Here is a 25,438-nt window from a genome sequence, read left to right on the forward strand (position 1 = left end):
GTGCTAGTGAATTTGAACGCTTGATGAAGTTGAAGTTATGATATTATGACACACGGTTCAATTAATAATAAGCAGATCCTATAATCCTCTATGCTGTTGCCACAATTAGTAACATGTTCCTTTGTTTGTATATGTGTCTTGGAATGTGCAGTTTCAAAATGAAACTGTTTTTGAGCAATTGACTGTTAAGAAGGGCACATACTGTATTGGATGGCTTGAATTAAAAAGGAAGAGATTGAGTGGGAAAAGAGATGTGTTGTACTCCTTCCTTGGTTGTTGTTTTTATGTTCCCTGTCTGTCTCTGATTGAGAGATGAGATAAAACAATTTGATAGAACCAAATTTCATGTCAGATCCAGACAATGAATAACTTCACATGCATTTAGCACACATCAGAGATTTGCTAATCTACATTAACATGAGGTAGTCCAAGACTAGTGCTACTCTGGGTTTGTAATACAACGGCTTAGTTTTTCTACAGTTTTGGGAGTTAGGGTGAATGTTGAGAAACTGTGATATTCTTCGACATTGGCATCTGCTGGGACAGTTTGATTATCATTGATAAAAGAGAAAAAAATTAAGGTTTTAAACTCATCTTCTGTACTATGCATGGCCAAGCTTTGTTCTGGAGAGCTACACCCCGGTAGGTCTTAGAACCAGGGTTGTTCCAAACGAGTGTATCCTAATCCTGGCCCTAAAGCAGCCTTGCAGTTTTCTTTCCAAATGAACTCTTAATGAAATAAGTAAGTTAACCATTAATTGAACAAATTATTTTTTAACTGTTTCTTCACTCAGGATTTAGTCTCAGAAGTAATCTTATAACTTTCTAAACATTGTTAGAATTGTTTAGCATTATTGTTATTGTTTAGCAGTTATGTTTATCATGTAGTATTGTTTATCGTGATGTGCAGACACAGGTGGGGAGGCCGCTATGAAACATTCACAAAGTAAGGGTTCTTATAGCTACATGGGCTTGAGGATTAAACTCAACCATGTATTTGAAAACATATCCTAAATTTGAGAACTAAATCCCAACATCTCGTACAGGTTTTAAGCTAATTCGTAACTTTGTTCTTCTATTTCAGAACAGAAACGTATTTTTAAATGCGCACATACAAGTGCTTCATGCGCTAAACTTCAAATGTTCAAGTGAAATGAAAACTATAAGACACAAATGAGGATACTCCATGAAAAGGATTTGGAAATAAAGTTTTTTTAAAAGAATGCCACTCGCACAAGTTCGTCATTTAACATAAAACAGTTGCGAAGCTGTCTACGCATCAATTGTTAAAATATGAAAATAAAATATTGCTTGTAAGTAGTTTAATAGAAATCCATGTACCGCTTCAGTTGCTTTTCCATAATTTGAAACATTTTCTAGGTGCATTGGTTTAAGTGTAACGCAATGTTGGTCCAGCAGTCGTCGCTGTGATTTTATTCTGGAGCCCAGTTCTTGGCTCAGAAAATGGACTCCACTTCCCATTTCCTTCTCTTTCTGACGAAACCGTATTCGACCAGTCCTCCCTTTCTGTGCGTCAATTTTTCATAAAATTAAAGAGACGGCTGCACAGCGACACCCAGCGGACTTCTTTACGCACGGAGAATCTCTGACCGACATGTGGCCGAGGAGCCTACAAACCTACAGCGAGCTTTCCGTGCATTCAAATCGGCGGGATTTCGTATCTTTTCCCGCAGTGTAGGGGACAGGATTCCCGGAAATACACTGACAGAGGACGAGGGGGGACTCCATGTTGGCTTTTGCACAACCGGAGATAGCGTTTTGTACCTGAATCGTCTGCCTTTTCTAAGCGGTAAGTGGAAGAATAGAAAATATGTGGCGTTATAAAACTGGAAGGAGAACTTCGTACTGCCTTTTGAGATTTCGCTGTTAAAAAGCGACGGTGTTTACAGTTGAAATGATTTTCGTAATGTATTTAGGATTGCTCCGAAGTGGCCTGTGGGTATCTGACTCTGATCTTCCCCTACAAATTCCCTTTAAGTTGGTTCAGACAAAAGTTTAGGCCTTGAGAGTTGAAGGGTCATTTTAGTTTACATGTGGCTTGCCATTAGTCAAAGTTTAAATAACCTTACCCATCGCTGCTCATACGTAAAATCGAATACAAACCCAAACGCTTTTAAAATGTCAGTGCTCAAGCCTAGTTTCTTGGGTATGCACGTTAGCACGGAAAAGTATTTTCTTTTTAAGATGTTCGCTTAGCAAACTAGGGAGCATCACTGCGCATATCGGAAATATTGTTAACAGCTCAATCGTGTTTCAGTGAACCCAGAAAAAGCACGGAACTGTATTACCAGGGTAATGTTGTTGTCTTGGACAGTCGCCACATTTGGGGCAATCGCCAGTTTGTTGTGCTGCTTCTTAACGCCAATCGTTAATGTCCCTCACGAGTTTGGGCTGGGATTAGCGGAAAGGTCTGCTCTGTAAACAAAATGTAAATAGCACGGCCAGCAGGACGTTTGGTTCTGTTCCAGCTCTTCCTACCTGATGGTTAGCTGGGCTTTAGATATGTTTTGCCCGCAGCACGCTGTTTAGAGTACAGTTATCGGGTTACTTCTGAGCTGAACAAAGGGCGAAATGTGAGTTGGAGACGCGAGGTAAAGGTGTAGGCTACTCGGCTCAGAGGCCTGTGTTTCTGACTCGCTCCAGGCCAGTCAGGACTCGCGAGGCGGCTGACAAGGTTGAGAACTGATTTCGCCGAGGTTTTACTGAAATTAAAATGAAATTGTTGTACTCGCTGCTACAGAGTCAAATTCACCCCTAGATGTAGATGGGATGTGTATTATCTGTTCAATCTACTGTCCAACTCCACAAGTTTGAAACCAGTTTTCACTGGTTTAGCTTAGTGAGGAGGAGAAACTGAGTCTTCGGCTAAGTGTGCCACACGCGCAAAAACAAATCGATTTCACCGAGCGGGTTCAAAACCTACATTTCGAATTGCAGTATAAATCAATTTTCAACTGAAAAAGTGAATTTACATCGACCACCATTCTAAATAATTTGAAAATGTGAAATACCACATGATTGTTCTCCCTTTAATATAGTTTAGAAACATAGTCTTTTAAAAATTAACCTTTAAATAATCGAGTCTCATTCCTGAAATCTATGATTATTTACGTCTTGTGATTCTGTCACTGTATTGATGTGGTAGTGTTAGCTAGAGCGTAAATGTAACATTTATGTTTTGGGGTTACTTAACAGAAGAAGATTGAGAGTACGATTTTTGCATAATCACACGTAACGGAAGTAACATTTTCAGAATTCAGATAACATTAAATACATGAGTTCTTTTCATTATCGCAACAAAATAAGAGAATGGATGGTGCATGTTGTAGAAGTGCTAGATACGCTTCTATTACTCTAAATGTTTTCAAATCACGTAACATTGTTACTAACGTTGTTACATTTAATATTGTTTTAGAGTCACTAATGTTTCTCCTTCCGAAAACGAGAATGGATTTCATTTAGCATGTGCGAGTGAAAGTATCAAGTCTCTCTTTTGCTTAATGCTTCCATAAGTAAGCACTATCATCATCTTTGAACAGTGCGGACATCTTAAACTTTTTTTTGTTAATTAGGTCCCTGTGGTTTAACAATCTATAGGAATTTATATCAATGTAAGTATGGTAATCTGGCACTTGTGATAAGCTTTTAAAACATTTCCATTAGACAACTCCAATGAGTTTCACAGTTGTATATAAGTTGTAATAAGAGTCAGCTGTCAGGATCTTTAATTTGTTTGCATTATTCTGCATACATTGTCAATGGTTGAAAATAGTAACTTGATTTACTTTTTTGAAAAGAAAGGATATACTGCAGATGGTTAATGCTTTTGCTGTTTGGATTCCAAAATGGCCTCCTCTTCATTGGTCACTGTTTATATCTTGTGGGACACAGCCTTAGTTTAATTGCACAGTTTGTCCCAACTTCTCCATCATTGCACAGCCATCTGTCCTAAGAACCGTAATACTAATTTTTAAAACTGAACCAATGTCTTTTAATTGAGCCAGTTAAACATCAGACCAGCAGCTGATGAAAATTCTGCAGTGTTTGAATTTCAGAATTTAAGTGTCTTCTGTTTTATAATAATTTTTAATTATTCAGTTCCATTAAATCACTGTTTGCTCATGACTTTTTAAAAATTTTGCATTGAAGTAATTTTCGCTTTATTTAAAAGACAGCATCTATTAATGTCGCCTGAAATTCCTGGCTGTGAACCATGCCAGTATTAAATCATTTAAGTACGACAGTCTTCTGTACAAATTGAGTCAGCCATGTAGTTGACTTAAATCCAGATTTGTTCTGTACTCTCAGAAAAACTTTGAAACAGCAAAGCTGTATGTTTGTCAAGTAAACCTGAAACTACTTCATAACTAGTTATTTTTTAGTTGACTTTCAGGGCAGCAGCATGTGAAGAAGCATCCTGTGATTAAGACCCAAACTTGTAGCTAAAAGTTTGTAGGTGGTCTCTTTGGCATAAGGAAAACTTTAAACACTTAATCAGATGTTTCGTGCACTCAAATTAAATTGAATGTTGTACATTTTGCAAGATGCTGTGCTGTTTTGGTTCATGATGTGCCCTCGTGTGGGGCTTTGTGTAAATATATGGTAAATGATCATCAAACAAATTACTAAACCAACTCTGACAAATTACCAAAGATATGACTAAAATGGCAATACTTTTTTATAGCAGGTACACAGACATTTAAGTGAACAGCTATTACAGGTAAATACATTAATATTTTTCATTAACGGGTCATCAACAGAGTGTCTACTGTGAAAGTCACTCACTACTAGCTTGACTGGTCTCTTTTAGAAGCAACACAAGCTACAACATACTTACAACATACTCTGCACCTTCTGTAGACAGTCTCTTGTGGGTTTCTGTCCCATTCACTTTTTGTAGTCTGGACAAGTGTGTGTCTGTTCACTGGTTTCTAAACCTTGGATGCTACATGTTGTCCCAGCTCATCTCGCATACTGATCATTTAGTGGGTTCATCCCGCATACTGTACTTGTTTGGCACCTGCGCCTGTGGGTGGAAGGTTGCCGGTTCAAATCCCACGGGCGGCAGGGGAATCCTACTCCGTTGGGCACCTGAGCAAGGCCCTTAACCCGAACTGCTCCAGGGGTGCTGTATAAATGGCTGACCCTGCACTCCGATCCCAAGCTTCTCTCCCTGTCTGTGTGCCTGTGTGTCTCATGGAGAGTAAGCTGGGGTATGTGAAAAGACAAATTCCTAATGCAAGAAATTGTATATGGCTAATAATGTGATCTTATCTTCTGTAGCCCTTAGACACTTCATGTTTTTTTAATTCTGCCCATCTGCACTGCAATTGCTAATGTTCATCTAGGTGATCTACATAAAGTTTTTATTCTTAACTAGAGGAGGACTTGACTGTGTTGCTCCTATATACCGTTGGTGTGAAGATGGTGTTCTTCTGATAATCTGGGTATATTAGTTCCTTTCTGAGTTTTTCTTGATTATGGTGGGCATGAAATTTAACAGGTTAAATCATTTCAGCACTCGCTCTAATGAAATAATTTAGTTCTTATGCAACTGTGAAAGGCACGGGTGTAATGTAGTCAGTAAACAAAGATTAATTTTGTTGCTCAATATCTGTTATGTTAATCAATATCTAAAATGTAAACGATAAAATCCAAGTAGTGATAAGTTTCTTGTTTTGCAGTGTATAGAAACCACAGTGAGCTGAATTAGGATGGTTACAGTAAATAAGTTAGAGCACTCCTCATACAAAACAGTAGTTCTGCCAGTACAGTATACCATAAATTAAACAGTAGACTCTTGATTTTCCCTATAAGTAAAATTCAATTATTGTAATTGAGATCTTTTTTTAGGCTGTGATAAGTCTAGCAGGTGTGAGAAACATTATGGCTTTCTGCGAAACCCACACATAGTCTAGTGAGGTCAGATTGATTTTTTTGAGTGCCATTAAAGATTTAATACTTAAAGGAATTAATCCTTCTTATTCAGTGTACTAGGGAGGTAGCATTCATAGTAGATTGTTCTGCTTTGTGTTGATCGTGAGAAGGTGCATGAGAATGAACAAATACAACAGCACCAGCTGAGCATTTCTTGAATGTGTACTGGTGTTTGATAATTGGAAGTTAGAAACTAAAACAATTGAATCCAGGCTAGTGATTACAGCTTTACTTGTGGATTTTGATTAACAACAAAAATAGATGTATATCCATAAATGTAAATGACATGATAAAATATTTCAAAAGGAGTAGCCTATGGAATACATCAGTAGTATAACACAAATGCCTAAATCTGTAGTGTACAGTGTAAAACTACAATGTCCTGTTAATTTAATCCTGTAATGTTTTTGCAAAGTCTCAAAGTGTAAAGGAGTTTTTGCAATGCCCCTTAATTGCCACTAGATATTAAAGGAAGCTGAACATAGAAACAAAACTTAGTTCCGTGTCATCATGGGGATTTTTTAAATTGTTCAAAGATCCAAGGCAAAAACAATTGACCTCAACAAGTCAAGTAATGCCATGAAAAAATCCATAATTTCAACATTGTGTGAGTCTCTATGACAAAGTTCATCATCAAGAAGTTCATGATTGGTGTGATGGTTGCTGCCCCATCAGGTAGAGGCTATTAAGATATTTAACTCTGTGTGTGGTCAGAAAAGTGGATTGGGAGGTTAACCTGCACCCAAATGCAAACATTGGGGAGTTATATAAAAACCTGGCATCATCAGATTGCACTGTCTGTGGTGCCAATGTGTCTGTCACATGCAAGAAAAATGGGGAAGGGTACTGCCAGGGCTCCTTCAAACATATTCATGTTTTTGAATTTGGAGAGGCAAGAATACAGATGCATTGTAGAAACAATGACATCAGCAGTGCCTTAACAGACTGCTCATTTGAACTAAGTAGACGCTACATAGTTGAAACTAGAACTACAGTGATGCAAACTTTTGTATCAATTTGAAAATCTAGTTTCTGCCTCCTAAAGGAAGATACAATAATTTAATGGATTGTACCTGATTCAGATATGATCCTACTGTAACTATACTTTTTGCCTGACTTGTATCTTCAAAAATTGTTACATGGTGGTGACTTCATTTGGTGCTTTTAATTCAATGCATTTTAGCTTCATCACCCATTTAATCTCAGGTGAGTGAAATGTATTTTATATCAAATGCTTATGAAAAAATTTAATTTTATGGTTTGTGGTTGGCTTTCATATTCTGGTCCCTATGTCCCAATCTGAATTGAAGAACAGACAGATTACAAAATTTCCCAGGATTTTTTTAGCCCAAACTGGTGCCATTTTTCATGAAATTCAAGCTTGTGTGCAAATGAACTTTACAAAAGAATAAAGAGGGTAAGAGCTACTAAATAAGTTTTATATTAATAAATAAGCTTGCAAATCTTTTAAAAAGCTTAGGTTGGTAACCTCTTGACATTATTAGAGCCTAAGCAGGGTCCACTGAATAGGTTGCCAACGTATGAACACATTTGAATCTGTATCGTGTAGAAATGCAGAGGGTACTCCTTTCACTCTGTTTTTCTTTTCTGGTCACATAGTTGCTGCGTCTGCTTCCTCTCCTCCTTCATGTACCCCATCTTTCCCTTCACTTGCAACACTGCAGGGAGATATTATACCCAGTAGCTACAGGACTGTCCATCCCCGACATCCGGCTATTAATGCAGTTCAGGCCGTCTGGCTTTTCCTCCCTCTGTTGCTGACATTTCTGTATGATACGTTTGTTGCATTGGAATTATTCTTCACATTGTGTTCTTCCATTGAGTGATTTAAGGTACTACTGCTTTTCATTGTGTATTTGACAGTTTATGGTTTTTGTTTTGAACCTAAACTGACTATTTTTAGTAATATTCATATTCATTGTTTTAAATTGTGCTTTTCAGATTTGGTGAGAGCACCTGCAGTGTCTATAGAAAGTCTCCACATCCTTTCCAAAATAACAACTTTTGTAGCCTAAAAGACAGAAATCAAGACGCATTAAATTGAAATTAATTTTACCTTTATTTACACATTATTACACACAACTTCCAAGTGAAAAACAAAGGCAAACTTTCCTAAAAGTAATAACTAATGAAAACCTAAAAAATAGGTCCTTAATTGTGCATCTTGCGGAATCAGACTGTTAATTCACGGGGAACAAATCATAAAACGTGACACCGTTTGTGATGTAGAAATACTATGTATTGATTTGTAAGTATTTCTTTTGTGTGATTGGTAACCTTGTGTGTGATTATAGAGAGGACAAGAGTATCACTGTATTGTTTAAGATGATTTTTTTTGCTTTTTAAATTAAAATGTAAAATATTAAGTTAAGGCTTGATCTCTAAATTTTCCATGAGTGGGGCAGGAAGGTTTTTTATTTTACCTTTTGTTAAAAATGGGCTATTTTGAAGGCTACATTGTAATCCACCTTTTTTGTACACATTTCTGAAGTTATTGCTACCATCATAGACATTGACGAATATACTGTACGGGTACAATTAAAACGTTTATTAAAATTAACAGCTTTAAAAATTTCAGCATTTTGACTTACGATTTTTCGATTTTAGACAAAAAAACTCCAAACAGATAAAGTTCTAAACTGCATTCTTGGTAAGAAGTGAGACAAAAAGCATTATGATCCCATTTCTGGGTCACAAGCAGTTTGAAATTCATAATCACAATAACCACAGTAAATTAAACTTTATGCCACTCAGAACCTTTAGATGACGTTCTTGACATAAGAATTGAAAATGTTGTCAGAAGTATTTGTGTTAACACTTATGTAATTAGTTCAGGTGGGTAGCAGCGTCAGCATGTGTAGGCTGCAAAGGAACAAGTAACAGGTTTATTCCATGCTGAAAAGAGAAGAAAGAACAACTTTTTGGCTGTGGGGCCTTCTTCGGGTGTGAGAAAGACAGGGCAGACAGCATAGATTAAATAGCATAGGACAGTGGACAGTGTTTCACTCCCATGCGCAAGAAATAAAAACTTCTTTTAACTTCTGAGACGGACTCCTGAAACGGAAACGGGGAAAAATGCAAGCTTGCGGATTGCTAAAGCAGGTAAGCCCCACGCTATTTCTGAAGAACCTTATTTACCGTTGGCAAAAGAGCTGACATGTATTGTGTGGAGAAAAAGCTGCTAAACAGCTCAACCTGCTGCCTCCTCTGAAAGACAGTCACTCATAGAATTATTGATATGGCGGGTTATATCAAAAGTGCGCTGATAGAGTGTGTTAAGATGAGCAGATGCTTTTCACTGCAATTAGATGAGTCTGTAGATGTTGTCGATTTGGCCAATTTGCTCGTTTGTTAGGTACGAGTTTGAGGGTACGTCCCATGAGGACTTTCTGTTCTGTAAGCCGCTACCAACAGGAACTACAGGAGCGCACATATTTCAGCTTCTGAATGAATTTATCAAAGAGAATGGCATCAACTGGATAAAATGCATCAGAGTTTGTACAGACGGTGCTAGAGCAATGACAAGCCAACACAGCGGTGTAGTTGCACGAATTAGAGAGGTTGCTCCAGAAATGAATGGACGCATTGCAACATCCACCACGAGACCTTTGCCGTCAAGAAAATGCCTGAAAATTTAAAATCTGTTAGACTCTGTTGTGAATTGTATCAAGGCTCGAAAAATGAATTCACATCTGCTTTGCTCGACAAAACAGGCATACCCCTCTAGCTGAAATGGTGCGTTTTTATTGTTTATTTTTAATTGTTGTTGTTCCTGTTTTTTTTCTGTAAAGTGCTTTGAGAAGCCGCCTTTAAAGGCACTATATCAAATAAAGTTTATTATTATAATATTTATGATATGTGTGAGTGTGTGCACGTACGCGTGCTCATGTTGGTCATTGAGAATTTCTGGGGTTCCTATGAGAAGGTGACTTGTAGGTGGTACTTGGATACTTTGGTTTTGATCAGGGGTGGTACTTGGTCCAAAAAGTTTGAGAACCACTGGCATAGGAGAACAAAAGCTGGGAGAGTGGAGAAGGTAGGAGCAGGGGAGAGGCAGAGTGGCCGCTCAGGTGGTGCGAAGTGGGGAGAGGTGAAGACAGGTGTGAAGTCGAAACCTGCATGTGAATAGAGAAGATTACACAAAAACAAGTCTGTCATTGAGAGAAGGGGGATGGTGTGGAGTTTCAGGATAATTTTTGTTTCTGATGTCTTTTTGCTATGGGAGTTAAGAAACCTTCCTTTGAGAACGCAGACAGGGAGATCAGTGTGATCATGGCCGTCTGAGGTGAAATGAGAAACTATGGGCTTGGAGAAGTCTTTAATCTTCACAGCCCCAACATGTTCTCTGAAGCGGTCTCCTAGTCTCTTTGACTGTCTGCCTTGCGATGGATTGGCGTCCCGTCCAGGATGTACCCTGCCTTGCGTGCATTGCTTGCTGTCATAGGCTCCGTCTCCCCTGTGACCCTGAATCGAAAGAAGCAGATTGATTTATGGTCTCGTCTAGGGAGTAAATTAAGGTATATTTGCCAGCGTCTGAAAATGTTGAAAAATACTAGCATCAACTGTAAAGATAGGGGGTTCCCCAGACAGCCACTTCTTTCATTATGCACAAAGACTGTTTGGAAAGGACAAGACAGCCTACTTTTTTTGTAGTTTTAGGTTGATTATGAATATATATTAAAAAATGATTTTATATACTTGGCCGTTTGTAGCCTCGCACATAATGCATTTGTAAAAGCATGAAAAAAAATTACTTTGTCAAAATCACATGGTGGTTTAAGGGCCACAAAGATTAATCAGTGAGTGTGCATCTTTCAGTTGGCAAGCAAGAAAATAACACAGCTTGATACCTGAGAGTCTTTAATCCTAAATAACATGTGCAGTGCTTTATGCTCAAAATTTTTAATACTGAAGATTGTCATTTGAGTTGTTAAATTCACCTGTGAGCGTGCCTTTATTTTACTTAACATATGTTAGAGAATTCTTAAGCTATCATTTAAGTAGTTAAATTGGTCCATTGAAGTCAGTATTGGTTTGATTTGTCTTTAAGCAGCAGACACACTGGTCCACCATTATAAAGACTTGACACCACTTTAAGATATACCTGCACAAAGTGTTAACAGAAGAATATTTATAGTCTAATGTTTTAAAAATCATATATTCGTATAATTTGATTGCTGAAAATCAGCTGAGCACAGGATTTTGTGATAGTCTGTGAATCCACTACAAATGGAACTTAAACATCTTGAATCGTCTTTAGTCAGTGTCACTGGCCCTGGTGTGAGTGTGTGCATGTTGTTGTGTCTGTGCTATGCGATGGACAGGCATCTCGTCCAGGGTGTATAGAGTATCCTGCTTTGTGCCTGTTGATGGCAGGGACAGGCTCCGGCCGTCCATGACTATGAAATGGATGATGTGGTTAAAAAATGGATAGTTGCTATTGTATGTGTTTTTGTTATTCAGCATTCGTCTGGTTTTGGATTGATTTACACCTAGAAGTGTGGTATTTTGTTAGAAATGGGTATAATAAAGTTAATCTAACAGATACGAGTTTTAAATTATCTATGCCGACAGCAAATTGCTTTATAAAAATGAGCTCCTACGCTGTCAGGTTAAGCTTCAACATACAGGCCTAGACCTAACTTTTACTTCAGAAAGCATTGTAGGGAAAAGTGGTTTATAACTAAATACAGACTGGATGCTGTTAATTAATTTTTAGTGTTATAAACATTAACAATTTCCCAGTACATTTTGTTTATATTCAGACAGTGATCTTATTAGTTTATATTGTTAGCAATATAAATTTACTGATACTTTTCATTACCCTTAAATGCTGTTGATTTTATCAGTCGTCACATCTAAATGGTGTTTTCTACTGTTTTATTCTTTAATAGGTCAGTGTTTTTGTTTTATTACATTTACTGCAACTCGGAAATGGATCTCTGAAGACATTGCCATCCATGTCATATATGCTGTTTTCTAACAGTGTTGTCAAAAACGGTTATTAAAGGTGTCCGTTTTTATTTATAACTAATGAACATTTTAAACCCTGTTAAAATGTGAGCTGTGAGTTTAGATTTTTGACTTGATACGGAAGTGCTGAGAATCCTGTTGACGTATTTTTAATAGTTATGAATATTGGTGTATGTCTAAATAAAGTATATGTTTGTGTATTACATCATACACTTCATCTATTATATTTCCTTTCTTTCAAAGGGCATCTAGTAACCTGAAATGAGAAGCAACAAGCCAAAGACATCTGATGAAACAGACAGTGGTGAGTCTGACCATTGCCAAAATGGATGACCACTTTTCTCTCCCATTTAAAAAATATGCAGTGATTTTTAAAATATATTTTTTGCTTTGTTACATGAAAAATAATGACTGGAGGCTAAAGATGTTTCACTCTTCAGTTTTTATAAATATCATCAAAAGTTTTTTCCCAAGCAGTTGGTGTCAATGTGTAGAGGATTGGGAAAAGTAGTCAGCTCTGGGGCTCAATGCTATTGTAGATTTTATAAGTAGCATTGAAATTATGGCATTCTCAGTCCACCTGCAATTACAGAACTAAGGATCATTGAGAATTTGTTTTTGATGACCTTGTACACTCTTCAGCTACAGTGTAGAATTTTGTCTCACTGGTTCACTGAGACGGGTAATACTTCACTGTGAGATCATGCTCAGTAAACAAGTCTAGAAATGTTAAATATGAACATTCTTCCAACAGGAGAAAAGAACAGAGAGGATGACAATGAGTCTGCTGTTGCAGAGACTGATGAAGCAGATCGGTGCCCCATCTGTCTTAACCTCTTCTTACGACAAGAACTGGCTGTCCCTGAAAGCTGCTGTCATGTGTTTTGCCTGACCTGCATTCTAAAGTGGGCTGAAGTAAGTGTCCTTTACTTGTCACTAGACATGTATGATATTCAGTGTGGTGAAAAAGTAAGTACACACCCTTAAGATTTACTGGTTTAACAAACTTTTATCTTTACCTACTCCTAACCAAGTCCTAATAATGGGTAAAATTAACCTCATTTGATAAATAACACACATCAGTTCTACTTTGTCATTATTAATTAAAAAAGGTAATCCAGCATCCTGTATCTTTTTGTGAAAAGGTAAGTGTACCCTTAATTCCACCACATCGAAAAAGGGGGCATGTAGAATCGGGTGCACCAAAGGATGTGTAAATAATTAGTTGATCATCGGAGTGAGTCTACCTGTAATCGGAAACTTTGTCTGTTTGGTCTTAAGCACTCAACCACACATCATGCCCAGATCAAAATAAATCTTTGTCAGTCCAGGGAGGGTTATAAAGCTATTTCCAAACAATTTGAAGTCCCATCATTCCATGGTAGGAAATGTAAGATTGTTGCTAATCTACCAGGGTGGTCATTCTACTAAATTCTCTTCCAAGTACTGGACCTATGGTGCTCCTTCAAGTCTCAAAGAACTCTTGAGGTTACATGCATTAATCTGCTGGCCTCTCTCACTATGGTAAATGTCAGAGTTCATGATTCCACCATTAGGAAAAGATTGAATAATAATGGCTTTCATAGAAGAATAGCCGGGAATAAACCCTTACTAACGTTGCCACAAGACTTAAGTTTGCAAAACAGCACTTGAATAAAAAACAAGACTTCTGAAACAATGTGCTCTGGATGGCTGAGTCAAAAGTGGAGTTGTTTGGCCACAAACGTCACGTTAGGCAAAAACCAAACGCTGCCTTTGACCAGAGGAACCTCATACCATCCATGAATAAGGGTGGTATTTTGGGCCTGCTATGCTGCCCCAGGACCTAGGTGCCTTGCTGTTATTGGGTCTTCCAAGATTTCCATAGTATACCAGAATATTCTAGAAAAAATTTGAGAAATTTCTCACAGCTAAAGCTGAACCAAAAGAGGATTTTGTGACGGAAGAATGATCCAAATCACACAAGAAAATCTACAACTGGATAGCTCAAAGAAGAAATTCAGGATTTTGGAACTGCCAAGTCCAAATCTAAACCCCATTGAGATGATGTGTTGGGACCTAAAGAGAGCTGTGCATACAAGGAAGCCCTCCGACATCACAGAGATGAAGCAGTTCTGTAAGGAAGAGTGAGGCAGAATTCCTTCCAGGATATGTGATCCTGCTCAACTTTTACAGGAAAGGTTTAATTAAAGTTATTGCTGCTAAAAGCAGCGCCACAAGATAAGATTTATTAAGTTAATGTTATAAGTTGCTAAATCAAGGGATGCACTTACTTTTTCACACAAAGATGCTGGGGGATTTTTTTTTAATGACAGAGCAGAATTTTTGTATTGTCAGATGAGAATAGTTCTATCTACTATTAGGACTATGTGAAGGTTGAATGTGTCTAAATATGTTAAACCTTAATAAAATCTTAATGGGATGTGTTTTCTACCACACCGTATACATACTATATATATGTATTACATTTTGTAAATGTATATGTTGGCTATATGAAATTGCATGTTTTGTAATCTTCAGTTCTTAACAAATTTCGTGAACATAAAGGTTTTCACTGAATTGCAATCCATTTAATTGCTATACACTTCCAATTTCTTACTTAACTAAATTCCTACACATCTTTAACTGATTTCAAGGGAGAAAAGTGATTTTACCGAAAATAAGATACAGAAAATCTTGGCCCTTAATTTTGTTATTGATAAGTGTTTTGAGTTTGGACTTTGCAAATGAAGTAATCTGCTTTGCAGACAGTTCCATCCTGCCCTGTAGACAGGAAGCCTTTCCACGCCATTTTCAAACAAGACGCCATCCTAGGATGCATAAAGGTTAGTGCTTATGTTTGGTTTCATATTGTAGTCTTAAAAATATTTATGTATGCTGGTTGTATGACTGTATAAACATTAATGTTAAAACGTTTCCAAACTGCCTACATAATACTTCAGTGAGAGAATGTTGTTTACTCTTTTTTTATGGTCTCTAGATTTACTAATATCTTTGCATCCCTGAGCAGATATCAAACAGTAGTGCATATATGCCTTTTCATGCAGTTGCATTATGAAGTGTTTCATAAATAAAAATGAATTTGATACAATATGCAGTTCATTTCACTTTGAGGTAGCATTCTCCTACCGATCTGTAGAATATCTTAGTTATGGGAAGAAGCTGAACTTAAAATATATCACTAATTGTCCTTAGAATGATTTGTTCAGCTAAATTGTGGATGCAAGCAAATTTAGATTGTACTTTTTTTTCCAATGCATATTTCCAGGATTGAAAGATGTATTGTGTTACAGAAACTGTGTACCCTTTACCCATTTAATCACATTTACTCTCAGCTTGTGAACAAAACCTTGAATGAAGGCAAGAAGTGTTTGTAGCAGCTCTTGTAAAGAACACCTGTAGACTTCCTTAGCCATTAATGTTTTTGTTTGTAACAATTAATCAGTCTTCATTGCTCATAACTGAGCTCCAGTCTCTTCAGCCTCAGTGATTAAAAGAAACTTAAGAGGTTATTGGAGTGTTTTCTGTAATGAAAGTCTCAAAAGGTCAAAGGCCATCATGTTTGGTTGCATAAAAAAATGATACTATGAACATTTCCGTATTATTTTTTGGTGTTTAGTGGGGTGGTGGGTGTGCACAGGTTTATTGGCTGAATACTATCAAAGAATGTGTAATTTACAGGAAATCCTTGCTGCTTATCTTTAATGTGATCTTTGATGCCCTTAGAAGGTTTAAAGCTCATCTAATGTTGCTTTCAGATTCCCGTGAAGAAAAAAGTGAGAGAAGTAGAGCTGCCACTGTGTTGCTACAACAAGGAGAAAGAAAAAAGGAAAGACTACATGTCACAATGCAGCTGCACATCAAGGTGGGGGACACCTTTCAGCCCGCACGGCTGTATGTCACTGTTCGTGCTCAGTCTTGGAAACCGAAGTCTCATGGCATGGAATGATAATTTTGTGCACTATCACAATAACTATATTGTCAAAAATCATACACTTTTGAGTATATTTTTTTTGTTTCAGGAGGAGGAGTATTGCAAAAAAACCTGAAAGGACATTACTTCCCAAAATAAATGAAGATCTTAATAGAAAGTGTAAGTTTTTTTTTCTCCAGAACTTTTTCAAATTAAAGTTAGAACTTTTTTCACATGTTGTTTTCTTAAAGGTGAAAGAATATTTTCGTGCTGAAGAAATACTCTTAAGAATCTCAGTTTTAAAGTCTTAACTTTTGCTGTAAGATTAAAATGTGTAGCAGTGAAGTGGATGTTATAAATTTGCAGCGGTGTTACAGCATGTTAGTCATTTTCTAAAACAATGCAGCACTGTTAAATGTGACTTAATGATGTCTTTTCCATCAGAAGCTTGAGAGGACAAACTTCAATCAGATTTAAAAGCTATTTTAAATTGCGCTAATAATGCTATTTTAAATCACATTAGAATGTTTTTTCTGAGGTTAAAAACAGCCCTGATATGTTTGGCTTTGGGTCCATGAGATCTCATTTTTATTAAATACAAGCTTTTAATTGCCTAGATGAGCTAATGGTTTGCGTAATTGAAGTATTCTGGGCCTTTGTCCAGATGTGCAACAGGGTCAAATAAACTTGTGGGGAGCCGCTCTTGGAGACAGGAGCTGAGGACTCCTGTATTATATTCCACTCCTCTGACAAAGACCCTGTCAGGGTAGCATACTCCAAAATGCAATGTGAACAAATATTTGCCATACATGAACGTATTCAATCAGCCTTTTCTACTGACCTTAAATGTACTGACAATTAATCACATTTTTTTAAATCCATCACATTCAGCTTCAACTGATTGTATAGACGTTTAAAAAATACAGGATCTGTAAGATAAAAAGCTTGCAATGAAAAGAAACAACACTATTTCAGGGTTGTGAAATAGCACAGAACTAGTCCCTGGTAGACATTAATTTAATACGTAACTTGGGATAACTCTTGATTGGAATTGCTGCCGTTTCTGTCAATACTATTAGTACTCTTCTAGTCTTGTTTAAACTGTTAGCTGAAATGAAATGTATGAGTTGTGAAATGCTAATCACAGAAGAAATACAGGCTACGGTCATTCAGCATTGTGGAGAAATATTTAAATGGTAAAATAACTTGGTTGTAAAAAAGTTTAAAATGGTGTACCACAATTGGCATGGTTCAGAATAAAGGACATGTGAAATTGTCACAGTAAATACGAAGAGAAGGGTTTCTTCTCATTCTAGACCTTTTGGCGTTACATGCTTTACAATTTTAGAGGAGTGTTGTGGATTTTTTGTTACACATTCCTCTGTTTCTCACACAAGAGAAAGAATATGTGTGACTACTGAACAGTATCACTTGCTCATTAAGAGAGCTAGGATATCATGTTTAAATGACATGATGCAATTTTTTTAGGTTAGTGTTTTTTGTGTGCAGTCAAATTTTCTGATCTTAATCTTCTGGTTTTAAATGCCTTCCTTAGCCTAGCTTTCCATCAGCAGAGTTAGTGTTGGCCATTTTTCAGAACATCTTCTTTTCCGGTTTCATCCATATAAGCATCATAACGTTTCTGTGTACTGTATTACAGGTAATTCTTTTATCGGCCACAAGTACGGAAAGAACACTACAGCTGTGAGGAAGAAAAAGGTTTGTGCTGTTTCCAGTACACATGCTTATGTTTAAAAGCAGATTTTTTTTCCACATTTTCTTTCACTGCTCAGATGTAAATAAAAAAACTAGAATTCTGGTAGAGTATGTGCACTGTATTTAATAAAAGCAGTAATTCAATTTTTACATTTTATCTATATTTTCTTTCCTTTGTAACTAAATATTTTTTTAAAACAAAGTTTTAGCAAATGTTAACCTAAGTATGTCTATAACTGCAAGGAGACCATTGGGCTCATTTAACCTGTTAGACAGGTCATGCCTTATTGATCCAAGGATCTCATCTGTTTCTTCCATTTCTTGAAGGAAACTGAGGTGTTTGCTTTAACAACATGGCTGGGTAGATTGTTCATAATCTCACAGTCCTTTGTGTAAAGAATTGCTGCCTCTTCTCAGTTATAAATGCACTTCCACTTATTTCTTTGGTAGTTTATGGAAATTGAGAAATAAACCACACAGTAGAAATATGGAATAAACTTAAGTTTCTGTATTTACTTTTTTTACAAAAAGTGCAGGCACGTCTTCAGGATATGGCAGTAGTAGGCTTCTGTTGCAGTTTCTAGTGGAACTGCATTGCAAAACACAAGTGCTGTAAGCAGTATCTGTATTTATCAGAATCGCAGGACTTCACATTCACTTCAAGACATGAATGGGTTACACTCCAAATAGCTGCAACTGTTAGTTTTTCCTGACTTCTTGAATAAGGCTTGAATATGTATCTCCTGACTACAACAATATTCATGCATTTGTTTCCAGATCACTCTGAATCTCAGATCCAGCAGCTTTTTGTATAGCATCCAGTAAGATCTGTCTTTTGTAACATAAAATGGCTAGAAATAAACTTGTAAAAAAGTGGAGTGTAGCTTAAGTTAGTGACCCAGCTTGACCCCACATATACAGTACCAGTCAAAAGTTTGAGTGCTTAAACTTTGAGTACTTATCTTAAGTGAACTGCATTGAAAATGTTAATTTTTCATTTTCAATAAAATTAACACCCAAAGCAAGCGGATTTCAGTCTGAAGCCCAGGTTAGTTAAGTCAGAAATGGTGTTAGAACACTAAAAGAAGTTACAGTTAACTAGCATCTTACCTCACTTAAGATTATAAGTTCACGTATCATGTAATTAAATATTAAGTGAATGTACTCAAACATTTGACTGGTACTGTACTTTGTGTAAATGTTTTTATGAAGATTGCCATTAAAACGCTCAAATGTTTATGAGCAGGAAGTAGAAACTTGCCTTATATCAAGAAACTCCACCTTGTGAAAGGTGGCTTTATTTAAATGTATGGAGTTTTTGCAGAAATTGATGAACCTGTGACCAAGTTTGAAGGCAGTATATTCTGAACAAACTCCTAAACTTTGGCTAACATACCCTGCTGTATTTTTATTTCAGATAAATGCGTTATGGTAAAACACTTATGGTTATACAAATTATTTCTTCAGTGTTTTATTTAATCTCAGTACATAATCATTTCACTGTTTTTGGCCAAATGACCTCATCTCATTTGTAAGCTTTATGTTCACCTGGTCATCAGTTCAGTCACCAATTGGCAGTGGACAAACACTGTGATATCCTTCTACTCAGATACTTTCTCAGAGTGTTCTGTGATCAACTGCAGAATGATCAGATGCTGAGGCAAAAAGTAGAGTTTAAGATTACTACTGAGAGATCTATAGCAAAAATGAATGGAAGTTATCTGCTCTGATTCCTTCTGTCCTGAGATGCTACAGTTTTGATCCTGCTGTGGACCTTGGTTTTTATATACGGTACATGACTCTTTACTGCTTGAGTTAGTTATACAAGAAAACATTACATTGAAAATACATTTCTAAAATGAGATCCATCACAATGACAAAATTAAGTTTCAGAAAATGAAGCCAAGTAAAGCAAGGTATTTCAAAGCATTCAACGTTCATTTCAATTTGCATGCAGTTTACATTAATCAGTTATTGCTTTAGAAAGTGACATAGTTTATCTTATTTTTTATAATAAATTAGCAGTAGCTCTATACCTAGATTTGGGAAGTGTGGATGCTACAAAGTAACATTTTATGCACTGTTACTTGGCAGTTTCAATATATAAAAAATTCAGTGTTGCAAATTACAAGCCATGGGTCCCAATAGATTCTCCCGGTTTATAAATCTGAAATCCCTTACGTTTCTGTAGTAAAATAAAAATCTTTATGAGCAAACTAACTTTTTGAAAGTAACATTAATCTAATTATGCTAATTTTGAGTTATACAGTTGGGATAGTTGTTTTATATCTGTCATCTTAAACTGTTTATCCCAACCCTACTCCTGATTATCTAATATCTTGGGTATTCACAGTGGTATATATCTTATCTAATCCTTTTTGATTATTTAAAAAACAATAGTTGTGTATTACCATTTGGTAACCATCAGCAAGAAACTAGCATAAAAAAGATGGTGTTCTGTGTCACTCTAAACAGAAACAGGCTTGGGTTTACTGGTAATGTATTCTACTGGTGGAACCCTGATTAAGGCTTCATTCTAAACTTGAAATTAACTTTGGAATCCATGTTAAGCAACATGCTTCATCCAACTGAATTGATGGGCAACATTTGCATTGTCAGTTCTTACAGCCAAGAAATATTAGGCTGGTTTCAAATACAGAAAATGCTCAAAAAGTGCTCAATAGATAGTGGTGTTTAGCTTGTATATTTTTATTAATTGTAGACAAACTTTAAGAACATTTTAATCAAGTGAAAGGTCCTGGCAGCTTTCATAGTACTATAGTTGTTGACTCTGCATGAATGCACAGTATAAAATCAATTTGGTAAAACCCTTCATGATAATAATTTTTGCATTTCAAGACTGAAAGGCCACAGGGTACCAAGATGCCTATTGTATCCACAGTGTTCGTTAGGAATTATACAATGTAGAAGTAGTTCAGGTGGGTAGCTGTGTCAGCATATGTAGGCTGCAAAGGAACAAGTAAAGGTTTATTCCATGCTGAAAAGAGAAGAAAGGGGAAACAACGTTTCGGCTGTGGAGCCTTCTCCGGGTGTCAGTTCTTACACCCGTGTCACACCCGAAGAAGGCTCCATAGCCGAAACGTTGTTTCCTTTCTTCTCTTTTCAGCATTACACAATGCATACATTATTCATTCTACCTGTATAGAAGTTTTAACATGAATGTTCTCAAACATTTTACTTCTTTCAGGAGGTCCAGATTTGTGCTTGTTTTTCAGAGACCCAATTTAGGTTTTCTTTTCATTTTCTAATAGGTCAACAGAGGGACCTGTTCTCAACAGCTTGTTAAAAATGATTTCTCTTCTAAATCCCTTTCGGGTGGCCAGCTCAGTGGATCGTGTATCTCAGTTTCTGAAAGCTGGTTAGTACACATCTAAACCCCTTCCTTTATATAAAAAAGTTTTTTACCTGTATGATTGCCTACCTTTTTTAAAATGTTATTCTCTCATCTTCACATGATTATAAAATGGAGCTTCTCACTGATCCTTGATATTGTCACTTTAAATGTTGCTTATGAAGTCAGAGGTTTTTGCTGATTTTATTAATCCATGTAACATATTAGGTTTAACACCATTTAATCATGTTAATGTTGCCCAGAAATTGTTAAGCTTTTGAATTGCATGCAAAAAAAAGTATTTTAATAAGGAATTGTATGTGGAATAAATATGCAAAATGTAAAATATATCACTGCTTTCTGAGCTTTGGGCTGACTTTACCGTCCACTGAAAATGTTTTGCAGTGCAGACTTCCTGGACGTGTACGAAGGAGAGCCTCTGTTACGACAGAAGCGCTGCAGGCTGGAAACGTGTGAGCGGCCCTGGCTGCCTGTCTCCACTGCAGTGCCCGCCGATGGACTAGTTCGGTGAGCTCCGCACACTGTCAATTCCACCCTCTCGGACATGGAACCGTGTCTGTTCCTAAAAATTCATCTTCAGCATAGTTTGGAGACAAGTATCCGAATTCTGTTGAGGGTGCTTCAGCAAGTTTTGAAGTAAAAAGCTTTCAAAGACATTCAGAAAACTGAATTGGGTGTAAGCACACGTTTTTGATTTGGGGGTATTTTTCAAAAAAGAGAATGCAGTTTAGCATTACTTAGTGCTTTTTCTTTGAAGTTGTGAACATTGAAGTTGTGGTTACAACTTTGACAGTAAATTACATTTAACATCTGAAGCACACAATTTTTTTGGAGAATTTTGATTTCTATTAAAATAATTCACTATGAAACTTAAGTGCTCAGAGAATTCTACAAATAATATTTTAGTATCTTGCACAGGCCTTACACAAATTGATCTAACAGTATAGTGACAGAATGACAGCTTTCAGCTTCAACCAATTTAGTATTTTCTTTTATTTCTGTCTTACAGGCAGTGCTCTGGTCCTTCCGAAATGCTAAATGGTTTATTTCCCTTGAGATCATTATTACCAGACTCTACCTCTCCAACGAATCCTTTTGCAGCCGGACATTTCAGTGAGTCTGAAAAATCTAATTTGGATTTTTTCCCTTTTTTTATTCTACTGGTGTTTTATTTTTTGTTTTTTTATTCTACTGGGTTGTATTGTGTAATTGTAAAAAAAATTATACCCTTAGATCACTGACCTAATCAGCAGTTAAAACAAAACATCTGCAAAAAAAGATTAAAAAACTAATTGTTTGCACTGATTGTTCTCAAGACCATGTATTTTGGTACAGTTATATCCAAGAACATTTTTACTCAGTGGGATTAATATGCACTTTTCTATAGATCGTTAAAGGAAACTGCTATTACTGCATGTATTTGTAGTGTGTTTTTGCATTAAACTCTTCTTGCATTTGTGCTTATCATACGGTACAGATTCGGTTCACAACTCAAAAAACCATTCACTTTTTCTGCCTAAATATGCATTTCTAATTTATACGAAATCAAAACATCTTTTTTAATGTAAATGTGGCAGATTGTCGTGATTTTGCTTTCTGTTTATAAGGAAACTGGTTTGTTTCCCTAACACTACTTCATAGCTTCCAAGCAAATTAAAATGCTTGTTTCCAATTAAACCAACCATTTAATTAGATTGCTGTGGCTGTACAATTAATGGGTTGTATTATGTTATATTCAATGTTAACGAAAGAAACTAGTGTTAATGATGAAGTAAGCTAATCCTATGAATTTGAGCTGGTATTTTTTTAACACCCATAATTTTAAAATATTTTAATGATGTTTACATAGTTGATGATGTTTACAACTACCCCGACTCGATAATGTCTTTGATTTTCTTTTCTTTTATTTCATTCCAGTATTCGTTGGCAAAGAGTGTGCTGTCACTTGTTCCAAGGGAGAAGAAAAGAAGAGTGCTTCACGTGCATCTGGCCCGAAGAGTTCCAAGAACAAAAGTGAGTCCTCCACCACAAGAAGAAGGTCGACCCGCAACAGCAGAACAGACGAATCATCCCCTGTACAGGATCCAAGTTCATCACAGTCTAACCACTCGGATTCTGACTCGTCTGTTACAAATACTTCTGCAAAAGCCAGCAGCATCTCCAAAAAGCCAGAGAGGCAAGCGGCAAAGAGGAAGTCTAAGCAGGCGGCTAAAGAAAAGCGTCCAGTGAAGAGAAAAGGTAGAGCCACTAGAAACACCTCTAATAAACCCACGAGTAGTCCAGAGGGGAGTGATGTTGAACAACAGCAGGTGGAAGAGGAAGAAGAGAAAGAGGCAGCTGAATGCTCAGATTTGCTACTGTCAGATGGTGATCAAAATCCAAACACGCAAATTGATGATTCCAGTCAGCATTCAAGTCCGGAAGATAATTACACAGAAACATCCGGTCACATTTCTGAACATGAAGACAATAATACCAGATCCTCAGCTGAGATGATGATAAATGACAGAAGAAAAGATGACAGTTCTGATGAGGAAGAGTCAACATCTCAAATTAATGATGACCTTCCCCCATTAACTGTGAAGGAGAAGCAGGATGAAGATCCAGCTGTCCAACCTAATCGCTTTCTTCTGTCTTCCGATGAAGAGGTTTTTAAAGATTCAGCAGTCTCACCTTGCAGCCAGAAGTCTTTAACACTAGAAGGAGAAAATGTGGAAGATAAAGCAGATTCAGTTTGCTGTGATCCTCCTTTAAGCTCTTTAGAAAAATATGAAGAAGTAAGGGCTGAAAGTGCTTCAGAAAAAGAAGATTCTATGTCCTTTAGCAGTGAACGGCCTTACTCACCTGTGGACATTAACATGGATGACATGGAAGCTATAGCCCATGGTGTTAGTTCAGAGTCAGAAGCAAAAGAATGGTCATCTGAAAAATGCATATCACCTCAGCCTGTAAATGAGTCAAGCGAGCACACAGACCCTAAAGCGTGTTCAGATGATTTAGAAGAGTTTCATCATTCTGATCAAGACAGTAAAGAAACTGTAGACAATGAATCAAAAGCTGATCAACCAAACAGAGCCATTCCCAAGAAATCTCAGGAGGAATTGGATGTGGAAGGGAAATCTTTACAGGGATGTGAACATTTCCATATTGATCCCCAGGTTACAGAATCTGTGGACAGTAGTGAATGCAAAAACGGAGTGTCTTTCGCTGAAGATAATAATGAGATGGTACCAATGGAATGTGACTCTCCTAATAGTGAACATAGTGAGCTGAAAACTGAACAAGAGAACAAAACTGAACGTGCCTCTTCTACAGCAGTAAGTCTTGTGTCTGACAGCCAAGCTTCTGAAAACGACAAGAAAATGGAACAGAAAACTCCTGATGAGACCACAGAGAGTTCCACAACAGAACAGAAGGAACCGGAGAAAAAGGAAGGGAGGCAGCGCAAATCACGTTTTCACTCTCCTTCTACAACCTGGTCTCCTAAAAGAGATTCCAGAAAGGAGAGAAGAAGATCGAGATCTAGGTCAAGAGAGCGTGACGCAACCCCACCTACTAGGCGAAGGTCCAGAACACGCAGCAGGGACAGAGAAAGTGATAGTCATAGGAGAGACCGTAGCCGTGAGAGAGAAAGAAGAGGGAGAAGACGGTCTAGAAGCAGGTCTCGGTCCAGAACATATGGTAGAGGTTCGTCCTCAGAGAGGACTGAGAGGGGTGGTCATTCCCCTTGGAGAAGGGACAGGTGGTCCAATGATAGCTGGAGGAGCTCTAGGGGAAATGACCGACAGAGAAGAAATGATCAGGAAAAGCAAAGTGATTTCTTGGGCAAAGAATCCAGTGAGCCTGACAGTGGAGGCTATGCTGAAATCCCTCCAGAAAGAGGCAGGACAGAAAATCCAGACTGGGTGAAAGAAAAAGTAAAGTCTGACTTGGAGTTGAGAGGCCGTGACACTGGAGTTCTTAATGAATCTCGGTGGGATGAAAATAAGAATGATGGTGCAGGAGACTCCTGGAATCGCAGTTTCAGCCCAGGGGGTTGGAAATCGGATCGTGGGCGTGGTGGGGGATCTGGGCGTGGTGGTGGCTTCAGGGGAGGTTTTGGACAGGCGGAACCAACAGAAAACCGCTGGCAACCAAGAAATTCTTTCTCAGGGATCTCTAACAATTCAGGGAATGACTCTTACAGTCGGTTCAATGAAAACCGTCACAATAGACGGAAGGGCGATCAGGATTTTGTAGCCGAACCTCCCGTGGATCGTTCTGGCTGGTCCTCTGCTTCCAGCTGGGCTGTGCGCAGAACTCTGCCAGCCGATGTGCAGAATTACTACTCCAGGAAGGGGAGGAACTCTTCAGGCTCACAAGGGGGGTGGATGAAACAAGAGGAGGAGACACCTGGGCAAGGTAGGACTTGACGGTTTACACTTTGAAAGAAATGTCAAAAATGGGTATTAAAGCAGTGTTGCCTTGAGAACTATTTCTGAACA

At 37.4% G+C, this 25,438-nt stretch overlaps 1 protein-coding gene across 1 annotated transcript in view; it reads left to right on the forward strand.

The window, feature by feature from the left end:
• The first annotated feature begins 1,590 nt into the window (after positions 1-1,590).
• scaf11 (SR-related CTD-associated factor 11) overlaps positions 1,591-25,438 on the forward strand; it is a 30,520-nt gene continuing 6,672 nt past the window's right edge. The window contains exons 1-11 of the mRNA XM_088923049.1: positions 1,591-1,810; positions 12,196-12,256; positions 12,707-12,867; positions 14,700-14,777; positions 15,711-15,817; positions 15,975-16,045; positions 17,526-17,584; positions 20,854-20,960; positions 21,339-21,461; positions 21,964-22,067; positions 22,872-25,355. Coding sequence (XP_088779175.1) covers positions 12,214-12,256; positions 12,707-12,867; positions 14,700-14,777; positions 15,711-15,817; positions 15,975-16,045; positions 17,526-17,584; positions 20,854-20,960; positions 21,339-21,461; positions 21,964-22,067; positions 22,872-25,355 — 3,337 coding nt within the window. The 5' untranslated portion in view covers positions 1,591-1,810; positions 12,196-12,213. The remainder of the gene's footprint in view (positions 1,811-12,195; positions 12,257-12,706; positions 12,868-14,699; positions 14,778-15,710; positions 15,818-15,974; positions 16,046-17,525; positions 17,585-20,853; positions 20,961-21,338; positions 21,462-21,963; positions 22,068-22,871; positions 25,356-25,438) is intronic.

The sequence above is a fragment of the Atractosteus spatula genome, chromosome 8 (assembly GCF_055471065.1).
Source record: "Atractosteus spatula isolate fAtrSpa1 chromosome 8, fAtrSpa1.hap1, whole genome shotgun sequence".
Lineage (NCBI taxonomy): Eukaryota > Metazoa > Chordata > Actinopteri > Semionotiformes > Lepisosteidae > Atractosteus > Atractosteus spatula.